Source organism: Pelodiscus sinensis, chromosome 14 (assembly GCF_052426305.1).
Source record: "Pelodiscus sinensis isolate ZL-2025 chromosome 14, ASM5242630v1, whole genome shotgun sequence".
In the NCBI taxonomy this organism is placed as follows: Eukaryota; Metazoa; Chordata; order Testudines; family Trionychidae; genus Pelodiscus; species Pelodiscus sinensis.
This window is the reverse complement of record NC_143065.1, coordinates 38,048,213-38,064,348: the sequence shown is the minus strand read 5'-3', so window position 1 is coordinate 38,064,348 and position 16,136 is coordinate 38,048,213. Positions and strand designations below refer to the sequence as shown.

Below are 16,136 nucleotides of genomic sequence, written 5' to 3'. Positions count from 1 at the left end.
CAGTCAGCTGCAAAGGCTGAATATACTGCCATAAGAGTTCTTTGATAAGGAAACTACTGAGGAGAGTGGAGGCAGCGAAGAGAAAATGGCACACAAATTTAACTGGGGTCCTTAAAATGCTGCTTCCCCTCTGTTAATGTATACCTATAATCCTGGTTTTACTGGGAGAAATGTAAAAGGAACAAATGAAAACTGGGCTGCCAAACTGGAGGCGTATTCTGTAAATTATGTGTTCATCTAACATAGTCCAAGAAGCTAACACACCTTTAAGTAACACCAAGTATCAACCTATGTAGATCCACAAGTGAAAAACACTAAAAAATATACCGGAGACAGAGCCCTTGAATTAGTTGATTTATATGTTGTCTTAGAGGAGAGCAAAGATGTTAATACTTGTGAAATCTTGATCATTACATTTTCAAGTTTTTGCATTTCATCCAAAATTACAGGGCAGGACTTAAATGCCTCTTAGTGTTCCTGAATGAGCATTTCTGCTATTTTGGAGTATGCACACATGTACACAAACATACAGTATTCCAGTACCAATGGGATACACAGTCTAATGCAGCTTTAAGCTGGCAATGCTCCGGAGTAGCTTTAAGTATTTATCAACTCAGTAGGTCAAAAGTCTGCAGACACTGGGTGGAGCAGCAGTATGCCACAAAACTAACAGTTCTCCGCCTGGAAAAAAAAAAGAGATGATAGAAAAAACAGTTGTCAGTTCAGGTCTGAAATAACTGGCCACTTTTCACAGCAGACAATTTTTTGGACTGTAAAAATAAAGGATAAATCCTGGCCAACTACCTAAAAAGAAGATTTGTATTTCTGATTTGTGAAAACAGCAAGAGGTTTTTCTTTCTGAACAGTGTGTTGATGAGTGTTACTGCCAGTAGGTTTAATGGTTAAGAGAAAATATCTGGAGAACCTTTGATTCAGTTTCTCTCATGTTTAGATTACTGCTTGGAGGCATGAAACAACTGAAATCTGTCAGCCAACAGTAAATTTCATCAAGTCTATAAGAAACCAAAATGAAAAAAGCGATCAGAACTCCAAAGAGGCTTTGCTGTCATATTCTGCTAGGTGCCATACACAGCACAAGTCCACATAAAGGGACAATTTCATTTCCTTCAATTGAAACACTCCACCCCATAACCTCACCATGACCTGTCTTCTTGCTTAGGTAACACAGAAGTCTGCGTTTTAATTTACAAAACCAAGACTGACACCTAGCCTGTGTTATTGTAAGGATACAGATTTACATAGCCCCTTATACCTGGAAACTCAATCCACCTTTTCTCAGTACTCTTTTCTCCAATTGCCAATCCATTATATCTTGGAAGCAAATAAATGCTAATTTCCCGGCAAAGGAAAATAATATAGATAACCTGAACAAAAATTGCTGAACTAAGCTGAAGTACTATCACCAGGCTTGTCCACCCTATCAACAGTCTGTCAACAGACACCTGCTATACCTGGAAACATCTGTCCTCATTGTAATAGAACTTGTGGTTCAAGGATCGGCCTTATCAGCCACCCAAGGATCTACAACTCCCATGAAAGATGAGCATACTCAGCCATGAGTGATGGCCATCACCCACTCCACCCTATGTTTTATGTTCCACATGGACAAGGTAAGCGTTTTAGGATAAAGATCTTGGCTTTCCATATCTCTTTAAAGCACCTACCACAGTAGTGGTATTAAATAATAATGCATTTATGGCATTACATAAATAATATTACCATCCCAAGCAAGTATGCTGCAAAGCTAAGAACACCAGATCATCATCAAGTCTGAATTTCTGTGGATTTGTATATCATAATTTTACCAGATCTGAAAGTTGTGTGGTTGAATATTCTATGACGACCCATTCTGGACCCAGGAAGGTGATGGGTATGCATACGCTATAATACTTGAAATTTTTAGCTAAAAGTGAAAAATGGGTAGTGATGTCTATTTTACATGAAACAGTGTTAATCTATATCTACAAAAACAAGGCAGTGTCCTAGGACTCCTCATTGTTAAATGAACTAGGTATTTTAGAGTCTCAGCATAGCAACCTAAGGAATTAGCACACTGAATCATAGCAAAACTTAATGTGGGGGAAAATATGATATTGTTTTTAACATTTACAACAATAATATCTTCCTGGAATAGACTCTGCCTGGCAAGTTTCAGCACAGTAAGAATTTTAACAATCCCTGGAAAAAAGGGTTTGTATTGGAGGCATGCACTGACCTTTAAGCATAGTTTTTTTTTTAACAACCATAAAAATTAGGTCTCTTCCATCTCTTTAGGAATCTAGCCATCTTCTGCCACTGTAAAATCATTGCATACAATATAAAGCTCAGTGGTTTGTCCACTCTAATTTTGGATGTTCCAAGAAAATAAATGTCTATCATTTGCTTAAGAAACTATATAGCATACTAACATATTTTGCTGCTTGGAAAAAACTCCTGACAGCTTGAATATTTTTTTCTTCATTTCTTCCCATTATATCTTGTTATAACCTCTTACGCTGCTTCAGTTTAAACATCTGACAGTCAGAATTGCCACGGAACAGCAAGTTGAAGAGCACTGTCTTTACAATCGGAAGAGCTTTCTAAGAAAGGAGATGGCTCTTCTAAAATAGCAGTTATGTTGCTTTCTGGCTGCTGCCCAAATTTAAGATGCACAAGTTGTTTTCACTTCATAAAGCTTTATTGCTCATAAATCAGAGCAGCATTATGCCACAAACCCTCAGCACAAGAAGTTGTCTCATAACTTGAAGAAATTATGCCATCTGCTTGAATCAGCAATCAGATTTATCTAAATTTCTCTTTAAAGTTTTCTTTAAACAACTTTTCTTTCTTTTGCTCTTGCACAAGAATTACTGGCAAATTAAAAGATTTTCAACAGTGCAAAACTGCATCTTGTATTGGCATGCATGGGGCTAAAGTATCATGCTCAGTAAAGACGTCTATTAATGGCCTACCTTTTCTTTTCCATGTTTAAGCAGAGGCTGTTTAAGGAATTGTTTAACAACTTTTCTAAGGAGGACTTAGCTCTTTGGCTTTTTTGTCCAACAAAAGATAACTATTTCTTGATAGCAAACTTGAGTTCTGAAAGCACCAAACTGCACTGTGAGTAGTTCTCATGTTCCTGTATTCCTGTTCCTGTTCTGTATGGGCCTGTGTCTTCATGGTTCAGCTATTAGCCCTATTCTGTGGAGGAACATTCCTACATATTTCTCTCCACTACCCTTATAAACATGGCACTGTCATCTGGGCAAGAGAAACACTCACTTGAAAGGGGAATAATAGGGTGGCACAACTGCTTACTCTCTGGGCTTTGTCTCTCCTCAGATACTCAGCCACCAGGTGTTTTCTGTGGTGGAACCTCCTTCAAGAAACTCCAGTCAAAATGAACCATGGAGAAGGCTCAAGAGAGGTCCAAGCTAGGATGATGCGGCAGATCCTCCTTGCTGACTAAGAACATGCCTTGATACCAGGCAGAAGACAGATCCTATCTGCGGGGTTGCTACCACTTCTCCTTAGCAAGATACTAAAGTTCTCTCTGGTTGATAATTATGGGTGCATTGACTGACCAGTAGGGATGTAAAAAGTCATTTAAAAATGTAACCATGTAACTCCTAATAATCCTAGTGGTTGCACGTGCTGCAGTATAAAGCTTAAAAAAGCTTTACACTGCACAGCCCACAGTGAAGCTTCCCTAGGAGTGAGGCTGAAAGGCCCTGATGGCTTTGCTCCTGGGAAGGCTACACACTGCTGCAGCATGTGGGCCTGTGTAACCTGTTGTGGGGAGCTGGGCCATGCCTGCCATGGACACGGCTACTCTGGCCAGCCAGCTGGGGCAGCCACTGCCTGTGGTGGGCCCTGTAGGGCTGGAGCATCCCCTTAGCGGAAAACTCCTTCAGCCCCCATTATTTGACTGGAACTAGTAAGCCTCAGCTATTAAGGATGAGACTTACTGGTTAACCATTTACATCCCTACTGACCAGCATGACTAAGTACAGGCAGTCCCCGAGTTACGTGGATCCGACTTATGTCGGATCCGTACTTACGAACGGGGCTTTTCTCGCCCCGGAGGACGCGGGCGGCGGGACCGCCCAGACGCCCCGCAGTCCTGCCGCCCGCGTCTTCCGGGGCGAGAAAGCTGCTCCGCGTCTCCCTGGTCTGCTGGGGGGGGCCCCCAGCAGACCAGGGAGACGCGGAGCAAAGCCGCGGAGGACCCGGGCGGGACCGCGTCGCGTCTGGGCGGTCCCGCCGCCCGGGTCCTCCGCAGCTTTGCTCCGCGTCTCCCTGGTCTGCTGGGGGTCCCCCCCCCAGCAGACCAGGTCCCCCCCCCAGCAGACCAGGAAGACGCGGACCGCCCAGACGCGCTGCGGTCCCGCCGCCCGGGTCCTCCACGGCTTTGCTCCGCGTCTCCCTGGTCTGCAGACCAGGGAGATGTGGACAAAGCCATGGAGGACCTGCGCGGGACCGCGGTGCGTCTGGGCGGTCCCGCCGCCTGGGTTCTCCGCAGCTTTGCTCCGTGTCTCCCTGGTCTGCTGGTGGGCCCCGCGTCTCGGTCCCGCCGCTCACGTCTCCATGGTCTGCTGGGGGGAGAGGGGATGCAGCTAGTGTGCCCCCCCCCAGCGGACCAGGCTTTTCTCGCGGCCGCCTGTGGTAGAGCAGCTGGGGCGCTGCCAGTTGGTCCGGCGCTGCGCTACTGGACCAACCCAGCAGCACCCCAGCTGCTCTGCCCCAGGTGTCCTGATTCAGCCGCTGCTGGTCAGTTTCAGCAGCGGCTGAATCAGGACACCTGGGGCAGAGCAGCTGGGGTGCTGCCGGGTTGGTCCAGTAGCACCTAGGAGCGGCGCTACTGGACCAACCCAGCAGCACCCCAGCTGCTCTGCCCCAGGCATCCCCAAGTCAGCCGCTGCTGAAACTGACCAGCGGCTGACTACAGGAAGCCCGGGACAGAGAAACTCTGCCTCGGGCTTCCTGTAGTCAGCTGCTGGTCAGTTTCAGCAGCGGCAGAATCTGGACGCCAGTTCCGACTTAAGTACAAATTCAACTTAAGTACAAACCTACAGTCCCTATCTTGTATGTAACCCGGGGACTGCCTGTAGAGGCTGAAAATGAATACACTCTCCACCCACCTCGTAGAGCCTCAGTGAAACAGAATTATCTTTCTTTGCACAACTCAAGTTTTAAACAAGTAAGTTACGTCTGTGAGGAGAGAGGGTTTCACTCACCTCTTGCTAAAACCTGTATCCCATCTGCCCATGTGCTAGGCAACAACCGCAACTCAGACTAGTACGTGGTAGAGGAAAAGCAGAGTTCACCGTTAAGTTACTCCACATTTCCACCTACCTGAAGAACATTACTCCTAGTTTTAATTTCTTGTGTGATTATGCTACCAGGCAAGCAAATGTAAGTGTTGGTTTGGCTGCTTCCCCACACTGCCTTGCATGCATGTTCACATTTGCTGTGACCATAGAAACTGAACTGTTTCTAATCACATTTCTCTAGCACCTACCTTCTTCAGCACAACACAACACTCTTCCACTGCACACTCTATACTTGCTCATATTGAAAAAGAGCATTTTAGCTGCAGATTATTTGAAATATTCCCTGATAATGGCTGCAATGCTTCCCCCTGATAATGGCTGCAATGCTTCCCCCTGATAATGGCTGCAATGCTTCTCCTGGTCCCCCACCCACAGGCCATTAACAAAATAAACCAATATGCTTCATGACATTTTATTTGGTGGTTGCATTTGCCTCATGCACAGGGGTGAGGGTACCAGACAAAGGATAGCTGTTAGGTAATAGTTCCTGCCTGACTCACAGAAAACCCTCCCAATGGATTTTCTGATCACACACATGGTGTTCTATCAGGAGTAGTTGTGTCCCACATCATCCGAGTCATGAACTGTTCCACCTCGAGGCTGTTCCAGGTTTGTGGATATTAATCTAATGTACATAAACGTGTACACAAATCACTTTAGATTAAGAACAATCTATACGGGGTGACTGTGATGCTTCCTCGGAGTTACCTAGGGCTTTCTTTGTGCCTCCCGGGGGTTAGCTTCTCAACTCCACTGGCCACAGGCAACACAAATATTGCTCTCTGGGACTTGCAGGTCTTGCTGTCAATGTACAGGTTAGAAACTGGCACACCCTAGCCCACAAGCTCTCTGTGAGTTGCCTTGGAGTATTCAGCTGCTGGTCCACTGAATGCTCACAGTATTCACAGATTCACTGCTTCCTAAAAACCAATACACTTCATCTTAACAGCTCAATCTCAGATCATTGCTCCATGTGACATACAGCGCTTACATACGTTTCTAGTGAAATCAAGTTTATTTACAACACAAAGATTCAAGCAGTAGAAGTACTGGAAACAAATGATTTGTTTACAGCAGAGGTGGAGAATCTTTTTTGGGTTGGGGGCTGCTGACCCATAGAAAAAAATCAGTCAGACAGGGGGTAGCGGGAGCTCGAGTGCCAGTATGGGCTCCCCAATGCTGAGTAGGGAGGAGCCCTGAGCCCTGGGGCTTTAGGTTCCCTACCCTTGGTTTAGAGGTTTCATAGGGCCCTAAAAATCCATGAGGAGAATGTATGAAACAAGAGGACAAGTGACTGGGATGTAATGTTACGCTGATATTTGCTTAGCAAGAGGTGTCCTAAGAGTTCACAGGGTTTGACCCATTTGACCTTCTGTATGGAAGACACGCGAGAAGTCCCCTGGATCTCCTCGGAGATTCCTGGGAGGATGGCACTGAGGCAGAAGGGGAACTAATGGCTGAGAATGTGCCGAGGTCCTGGAAGGATTTAAAAATCCCTGATGGGGATTAGTGAGGTCTTACTGCATTAAGGCTAAGCAGCTCTGAAAGCTCACTACCTGTGATCAATCATTTGATGTGGGTGATTTGGTACGGAGTATGACTCCTTGCATAGAAATACAAAATGCACTATTCACAGGAAGAGCCTTCTGAGGTAATGGAAAGAATTAACTAAGTTACCTTTAATATATCAAGGCCCAGCAGCAGGCTTACATCTCAAACTGTGCAAACCAACAGGTTAAAAGCATATCAGAACAATGAAGCCATGGTAAATAAGATTTGCTGTGCAGATGAGGACTGTGAGACAGCTCCCCTTACTGATTTGGTGACTGAATGTCACAGCGATACCTGACTAAAAAGCACTGATTAATAGGACGGGTTTGTCTAACAAGACAAATTATGGCCATGCTGCAAAGTCGCTGACAGGTATTTTCCAGCAGGCCATTCCTGACTCACAAAACGGTCTATAAGATTAACACTGTAAAACCACAGCAAGTTTCCAGCAGAGCACCTCAGACAACTGGCAAATGCAGGAGCAAATCTGCAAGGAGGAAGCAAGCATACTGGTCATGGGAATAGTTACACAGTCAAATAATAATCCCTTGACTTCTCCAGCTGTTATAGTCCTGGTGCTTATGCTATGGCCAAAATCAATGACATAGGGTATGTCTAGATTTCATGCCTTTGCTGACAGAGGCATGTAAATTAGACTACCCGACAGTCAGTGAAGCGGGGATTTAAATATCCCCCGCTTCATTAAAATAAAAATGGCCGCCACGCTGTGCAGGCTCAGCTGATCGTTGGCACAGCGCAGCAGTCAAGATGCGGATCGGTCGACAGGGAACGCCTTTGTCGACCGCTCCCTTATGCCTTGTGAAACGAGGTTTACAGGAGCGGTCGACAAAGGCGTTCCCTGTCGACCGATCTGCATCTTGACTGCCGCGCTGCACTGACAATCAGCTGAACCGGCACAGCGCGGCGGCCATTTTTATTTTAATGAAGCGGGGTATATTTAAATCCCCGCTTCACTGATTATGTTGGGTAATCTAATTTACATGCCTCTGCTGGCTGAGGCATGTAGTCTAGACATATCCATACTGAACAGTATAGGCATAGCAAAATTACGAAGGACTCTGGATTTAAGAACAGAGTATTGGCTAATCCACTTAAAAAGTGAAGCACAAAAGCACAGCTTCATAACCAATTCCGAGCTTCGTACATTTAAAGAATTTCCTTTTAAGTTAATTAATACAGAACCCACATTTCAGAGGCTTGTTAATCAAATGTTGGTTGGTTATAGCACTTTGCTCATACCCACACAAGCCATTTTACAATATTTAGCCATTCCTTGCAAGATCATAAGGGTGATGTGGAAATTATCTTGAAGAGACTCAAAGATGCTGGTCTTACAACAGAAGTGAAAAAAATGTAAGATGGAAAGGTCAAAAGTCCCTTATTTAGACTATTGGGTAGGAGAAGGACAAATTTGTCAGGATTCTTCAAAAGTGGAGTTTACTGTTAACTGGCCTGTACTCTGAATCAAAAAGCAAGCTCAGTCTTATAGGTTTAGCAAATTATTAATGCTGGTTTGTGGAAGGTTTCAGTGACATTGTGTCTGCAATTACAAACCTCTGCAAAAAGAGACAACCTGACAAGGCAATTTGGACTGCAGCCTGTCAAGAAGGTTTTCATAAAGTGAAAAGAATTCCATTAGAGAAACTAGTTCAAGCCAGTCCTAGCTTTGATAAGATGACTGAACTCTGCACACAAACGATACAGGTCTGGGAGTTGTGTAAATGAAAGCAGACCAAGCCAATAAAAAGCATCCTGCTACAGTTTAAAAATAGTGATAACCCTTCCCACACTGAATAAAATTGTCACAGAAAGAGAATGTAATGTAGTTGTATGGGCAGTCAGGCCTTACCTAGTCAAGAGAAGTCCAGAGTCCTAACAGATCATGAGCCATTGTCATGACTTCACAAAACAAAAGGACCAACTCCGGATTGCTACGTTTGGAGAGTGCTCCAAGAACGTGATACGGAAATTGTGCATGTGAAAGGAAAGGGAAATATGGCGGCACATACACTGCTCAGGCAACTAGGCAAGAGCCAATACATATGGATTAGCAGCAGCTAACTCGACTGCATCGACGTAAGGGAGAAGGTATGACTTCTTGATGCTAACTCTTAGAGGGCACAGGGTTTCACACAGATCCCTAGGTCAGATATATGCCTCATAGCTCATCAGAGAATGGCATATGAAGTCTCTACTGAGCAAATGCAGCTCACTGGTTGTCACAACCACAGCAAAACTTTCGTATAGATAATATTTATGGAGTTTTGTAGCTATACTGAAAATCAAGCTCTTAAGATCTTGTAGGGAAGGCAGATCACGAGGAAGTGACATAACCTGGAAGTGTTCATTTCAAGCAGATGGCAATAGACACCTATGTCCCAGTCTGGCCACTTGTGTATTAGATTATTTCATAATGAAAGCCTATTTACATACTGAACCACAGGCAAAAAAAAAAAAGACTTCAAAATCTACAACAGGAATAAGGAAACAGGCTGGATGTATGTGTCCTGTGTATGGATAAACAAAAGACTGTTCCGGTATATCTTGGAGTATGAAGAGACACACTGCGCCATTCACCAAAGAAGCCAGCTGACAACATTCTTGTCTCAGTAGGGTCAGCTGAAAAAGGGTGCAATGGTCTGGGGAGAGCAATGCTGATTTGACACGAGAGTATCTTATTAATGACGTCTAAAAGGTATGTTATTTTATTTTACACGTAACCATTTTTTCCAAAACTTGTATTTGTTACTCTTTGAATATTATGCTTCATTAAATAAACTTATATTTGACTTTACTATAAACGTAGCATAACAGTTCCAAGGTGGAAATGTTAAGCTGGGTGCACTTTTTTTGTTTTGGAAGCAACAAATCTGAGAGTACTGCAAGAGTCCAGTGGATCAGAGACTGGACACCCCTGGGAGATGCTTGGAGGGCTTATGGGCTCGGGTTTGCCTTACTGCTAATATGAGAAGTGACAGCAGGGCCTGTGAAGCCTAGAGAGGAGTGCTTGTGTGGCCAGTAGAATTGGGGAGTTGACGTATGGAAAGTACAGAGAAGTCTTCATCAGAATAAGGGCATAGAATAGCAAAGTGTCTCACAACCGTGAGTACTAAGAGCATGTATCACCATAACTATAGTTTCTCTTGTTAGGAGATACATGATAAAATGCGGATGGGTGCCTTGGAAATAGAAATAAACGTGTCTCCTTTTTATGAGATAGAAAAACAAACTTCGCCCCATTAAGGCTGCCAAGGTAAAGAATTCCTCAAGCTCCATAAAGATGTTTTTCTCCCCCAACAGCAGCACCTACAGAAGTTCTGAAACCCCAGTCTAATTTTCTGTAATTACCCCTGGTGCAGGCCTGCCATTGGAGTCTCTCTCAAGGGAAAGAGCTTTGGGTAGACAATGGTAAACATGGGCTGGCTACAACGGTGACAGTGTCCCAGAGGGCAGTGCAGTAATTCCAAGAGACTTTTGGGCAATGAGATTGGAGTCAGGAAGCTGAAATCTAAGGGAATAAAAGAAACATAAGTTAGGAAACAGGATTGTAACAAAACAAATTCATGATTAAGATTCAACATAGTAAACATGTTCCATGACCCCTGAGTCTACTAAATATCTCACTAATCCTCACAGTGACATCTGGCCATGTCAAAGTAGTAAACTAAAGCTAATTATTTGCACATAAGATGAAGTCCATAATAATACTTCCAATATAAATAAGCAAGGAAGTTGAAAAATTGCATGCATAGGATTAATCAGACCCAAGCAGCCAGATGAAGGTGCTGTTGCTTAAGCAAATACAAAATACGACACAAAACAAAACCAGCAAATGTGTCAAGCAGTAAATCATTTCTAAACAAAGGCATTGGTTGACTCAAGCAAAACTCAGAATTGAATGTGGACGTTTTAGTTAAGTATGTGTCATTAAATTAGATCTGTTAACCTAAGTGAGGTTCTCTGGTGTAATCATTGACTATTCACTAGTCAACAATACAAGATTCTAGGCAGGAAGAAGGTATAATTTTATTTATATTACTCAATAAATATAAACATCCCACATACAAACACCAAACAATTCATCACCCAGTAATTCAAAATTGCAAACTATAACCTAGTCTGCCCAAATCCAAAACCTACAGCTGTCTCCAAAAGGCCCAGAATATGCACGGCCTTCTTAGTATGCCCAACAAGTCAATGTCACTCACTCTTCTATATCCAAGAGGCTCCAGTCCCCCCACCCGCCTGCCTGCTCACTTTCCGCAGCTGTGGGAAGTGAGATTTCTCAGTTGGGCAAGCCCCTGACCACATACAACTCTCACAGGTCAAAGCCAACAATCTGACACTCCACCAGAAAACAAAGAGGCAGCCAGTGCTGAATTTTAGGATAGGTGCTAACTGAGCAAGATGAGGTCCAGCATTTCATAAACAGGCTTCTGGAATTTGCACTGGGCTCAGTATCCAAATAAATATGAAATGTTGCCCTATCTCCAGTGGTGTAAGTGTGAGATAAAGGCATGGATAATAGGACAAGGGATGTGAATGACGAGTCGACTATCCGATAAGCAAATGCTTATCGGATAGTCGACATACTAGTTCAGTATTTCTCAACCAGTGGTACAAGTACCCTTAAGGGTACTTGAGAAGTCTGGGAGGTACATCAACTGAAATTTGGAGAAAACTGAATTTTTGTTTTAAGTTTTACAGCACTTTATTATTTTTGTACTTTTTAAACCCAAAAACTTCATCACCCACCCGGCTACGATGAAGTTGTTTAAACAAATATGTTGCAACGGTAGAAAAAAAAATTGTGTGTCTGAAAACTGGGTATTTGGGATACTTAAAAAAATTATTTTCAAGGGATACTTTATAAAAAAACACTGCACTAGTTGACTAGTAGCTTCCCCCACCCCTTGCAGCCTCTATTGGAAAGGGGCAGCACCATATGGACCCTGGAGCTGTACGCGGCGTTCAAAGCAGCAGTGCTGCATGGAGCCCGGGGTCTGCCGCTTTGAAATGCAGCTGGCCCCAGGTTGCACTCAGCGTTTCTAAGTGGCAGCACCGCGTGGAGCTGCTCCATGTGGCACTACCGCTTTGAAGTGCCATGGGGAGCATGGGGCCAGCAGAGGACTGCTCGAATCCCCCACTAGCCCCATGGTCCCCAGTGTTTTTGCCTTTGAAATATAGCAACAGACCTGGGGCTGTTGCTACATTTCAAAGATGGAGGCTCCCTTATCAACTAATTGAATAGTTGATGCAAATTAATCTAAATTTAACACCCCTAAATAGGACCATGGTCTGTATCTAAACAGAAGAATTACAATATGCTGACCTGGTAAAGATCTAGGAAAGCTAGTCTGCTCATTGCTATAATACAATTTTCTAAAAGTAGCTGAGGATCTAATACTACCCTTGAAATTATAAACACAAGCAATTTAATGGTGAACTAAAGAGGGTAATATTGCCTCTCCCACATCCTCCATTTCCTTCCTGTCTGGATTAGGGATGTGAAGGACTAGTCGACTACCTGATAAGCAAATGCTCATTGGACAGTCAACAAGCTTGTCAACTAGTCACTCTCCTCCCTTCCTTTGCTGCCTCTATCAAAAAGAGGCAGCAAGGGGAGGGGAAAAAGGGGGAGTACTTCAAAGCAGCAATGCCTCATGGAGCCAAGGGTCAGCTGGGGATTCCCCGCGGTGCTGCCACTTTGAAATGCCGCGAGGAGTCTGACTCCGAGCTCCAACGGTGGCATTTCAAAGCAGCAGGGCCGCACAGAGCCTGGGAACAGCTGGGGACTCCCCACTGACTCCGGGCTCCATGCAGCGCTGCCACTTTGAAATGCAGCAGGAGCCTAGAGTCAGACTCCCTGTGATGTTTCAAAGCAGCTGTGCCGTGGAGCCCAAGATCAGCTGGGGAGTCTCCAGCTGATCCTGGGCTCTGTGCAGCGCTGCTGCTTTGTAACACCGCAATGAGAGCCCAGAGTCAGTGCTATGCTAGTGTGTGTGTGTGTGTGCGTGTGCGCGCACACACACACATCTATATATACTGTGACAGGAGCAAGTCAGAGAGATACAGGAGAGTAGTAGAAGGGAACTACATTAGCTCTAGAATGAGTAAGTCTTCATTCCCAGGGCAAACTAACAAGGGCTAGTCCAGAACCAGCAGGAACTTGCCAGAATCAATCAGGGCAATTAAGCACCTGGAGCCAATTAGAAGGTTTCCAGAGGCAAGTGAGTCAGAATGTTCAGAACACCTGGGGCCAATTAAGAACCAGTTGAGACTGGTTAAAAAGAGCTCCTCTTCAGTTAGTTCACAGTGTGAGGAAAGCGCTGATGAGAGAAAGTGTGGTGGAGAGTCCAGGATTGAAAAGTGCAAACAGATACCAGAAGGAAGAACCTCTGTTAAGGAAGGAACTGGGGAAGTGGCCCAGGGATTCATAACTGTCACACAGCTGTTACCAGAAACATTATAGACAGCTGTTGTTACAGAGTACCTGGGCTGGAACCAGGCATAGAGAGTAGGCCCAGGTTTCCCCCACACATGCAAGTTACCAACTCAATATTGGGAAGAGACTGGTTTTGGTACAAGGCAGTGGTCCCCAACCTTTTGGGGCTGCCAGGCGCCCAGGGGTGGGGCCTTTCACACACCAGGCACCCGGGGCCGGCGCTGCCACTGTGCCGCGTGCCCAGGAGCCAGCAGTGCCCATGTGCCGCGTGGCCAGGGGTGGGGAAGCCCATAGGCTGCACTCCCGGGGCTGGCACAGCCCTTACACAGCTCACCTGTGTGCGGGGCTGCCCATATGGTACACACCCAGGGCTGGCGCTGCCACTGTGCCACGCACCCGGGGGCGGGGCCGGCCCCTATCAGTCAGAAGGCGCACAGAAATGGCCGGGCAGGTGCCATGGCGCCCGCGGGCACTGCGTTGGGGACCACTGGTACAAGGGTTTTTCCTACCCTGTACCACTTGAAGGGGCCGCATAGAGACTATGTTTGGTTTCCCCATTTTTTCCCCTATGCTGGCCACTGATGAGAGTAGTTCAACAAACAACAAGCTGGTGTCTAAACTGAGGGCTACTGTGAGCCTCGGAGACAAGTAATTGACCCGAAAGTGCAGAACCCACCAAGGTTTAGGGAGGATCTTTATCACAATATACAAACCACTGTGTTAGACGCATAGAGTGGAAATATATACAAACTATATATTCCTGTATCATTGGTCTCCAACCTTTTTAAGCAAGAGCTCACTTTTTTAATTGAAGGATTTACCTCCAATCGAAACACCCTTGCTCCACCTCTTCCTGCCCCTTCTCCAAGGCCTCACTCTCCCTCCCTTCCCCATCCTCACTCACATTTATCAGGCTGGGAGCAGAGGGCTGGGTGTGGGGGAGGGAAATGCAGACTCAGCTCTTAGGCTAAACAATATGGAGTTTGGGAGGGGTTCTGAGCTGAGCCTGGGTCAGCGAGTTAAGGTGCAGGAGGGGGTTCAGTGTGCAGGCTCTGGGAGGGTGTTTGGGTGCAGAGGGACTCAGGGCTAGGACAGGGGTTTGGGGGGTAAAAGGGGTTCAGGACTGGGACTGGATTTTGGAACGTGGGCTTGAGCTGGGCACCACTAAACCACAGGTGGTTTCTGGGTGGTGGTGCAGGGGACTAAAGCAGGTTTACCTCTGCTCTGGTCCTGCAACACTCCCAAAAGCAGCCAGCAAACTCTCTTCATCCCTGCTCCCCACCCGCTCTGTGGAGATGGGGTACAGGGTAGGGGGAGGGGCAGCCTGACATCAGCACTCTGCTCCCCTTCTTCTTGTGCCCTGCCCAGCAAGCAAGAGGCTCTCAGGGTGGGAAGCAGCTCCAAGGCAGGGGGGCAGATGAAGTGCTGGCACTTGATAGCCTCCCAGCCAAACCTGTCAAGATCACCTGTCAAAGGCTCCAAGCTCTACTAGTATATCCTGACCTACTGGTTGGTGACCACTGCCCTATATCTATAGATTTCTCTCAATTTTCCACTCAGTGCATCCAACACAGTGGTTTTTACCCATGAAAGATTATGCCCAAATAAATGCATTAGTCTTTAAGGTGCCATAGGACTTCTTGGTGTCTTTACTTCATATTGATTGTGCAACACTAGCTTGTTATCCCATACTTAAACCTTGCTTGTGAGACACTCTTGTCACACTGTGTGACAGCTGTGACACGGATAAATCAGTGAGAAATGAAATAAAATTACCATCATCTGTGATTTAAAGATATGAATTCTGCTTTCCAGAGGGGAGATGTTGTTAATCCCTTTTGCCAAAAATCTCACATCTCTCTTCAAAAAGGAATTAGTATTTTACACACACACACACACACACAATTACATTGTGCTGTTATAATTGTGGTACTTGAACTATTTTATTTTTTGCCTAAGTAACACAAAAATCAGGAACATACAACCTCTAACGATCATGAATTCATTCCCCCAGCAGTTAGAATTGTTTTCTCCAATATAGTCTCATGTGTTTGGCTCACTCTTAACATGTGGCTTCTATCACTGACCTAAATAAAAAAATGTTTGAGGCAGACAGAAGTCCAAGCAGCAGAATGTCGGCTCTTCACTGCACACTTTTTTCTTGGCAAAAGGAAGCACTTCAATGGTTATGATTCGTGACAATAATTCCAGTCCAAGCTTTCCCCCCAACTAGATTTTTTACATACAACCCTTCCATGTTTCACAAGTTCCCAAAGCACTTAATATAACAAAGCCACAACATCCCCAAATCTAACAAAGCTTTAACTCCTCACATTACTCTCAAACACTGGTATCTTATGTGGTAGTAGGATGCACAACCAGAGGAGCCACGGGCCAGTTTTCAACAAAAAGTCTGAACTGGAGCATAACTAAAGCAGCTCAGCTGTCATGCTGCACTGATATGGCCAACGGCTGCTAACATTTCTTCTGCCTTATGTATAACAAGTCTGCCAGTTTAGGAGCGTGCTACTTGGCAAGGAGTTGCTTTGTTGGACAATGCATCTAATCTTGCCCGAGGAACAATAATTTCTCATTTTCCTCTCCCATTAAAGTCAGTTTCTTCTCCACCACAGACTGTGAAAAGCCTGCATCATTTTACATTGTGCCAAACACAAACAATCAAAAACTTTTCTAAAGACCACTTTACCTCTGGAGCTCAACATTTAGTGGTGTCTTTTAGGTCACAACATTTTTGTTGATCACTTTTAAATGTAATTTGTTGGAAT

At 45.0% G+C, this 16,136-nt stretch overlaps 1 protein-coding gene across 5 annotated transcripts in view; it reads right to left on the bottom strand.

Moving 5' to 3' along the window:
- Positions 1 to 341: 341 nt before the first annotated feature.
- LRRC28 (leucine rich repeat containing 28) overlaps positions 342 to 16,136 on the bottom strand; it is a 92,549-nt gene continuing 76,754 nt past the window's right edge. For all 5 annotated transcript variants that reach the window (XM_075896965.2, XM_075896967.2, XM_075896966.2 and 2 more), the window contains 2 exons: positions 10,254 to 10,413; positions 342 to 681 (listed from right to left, as the gene is read on the bottom strand). In XM_075896965.2, the coding sequence (XP_075753080.1) occupies positions 609 to 681; positions 10,254 to 10,413 (233 nt within the window). In that variant the 3' untranslated portion in view covers positions 342 to 608. The remainder of the gene's footprint in view (positions 682 to 10,253; positions 10,414 to 16,136) is intronic.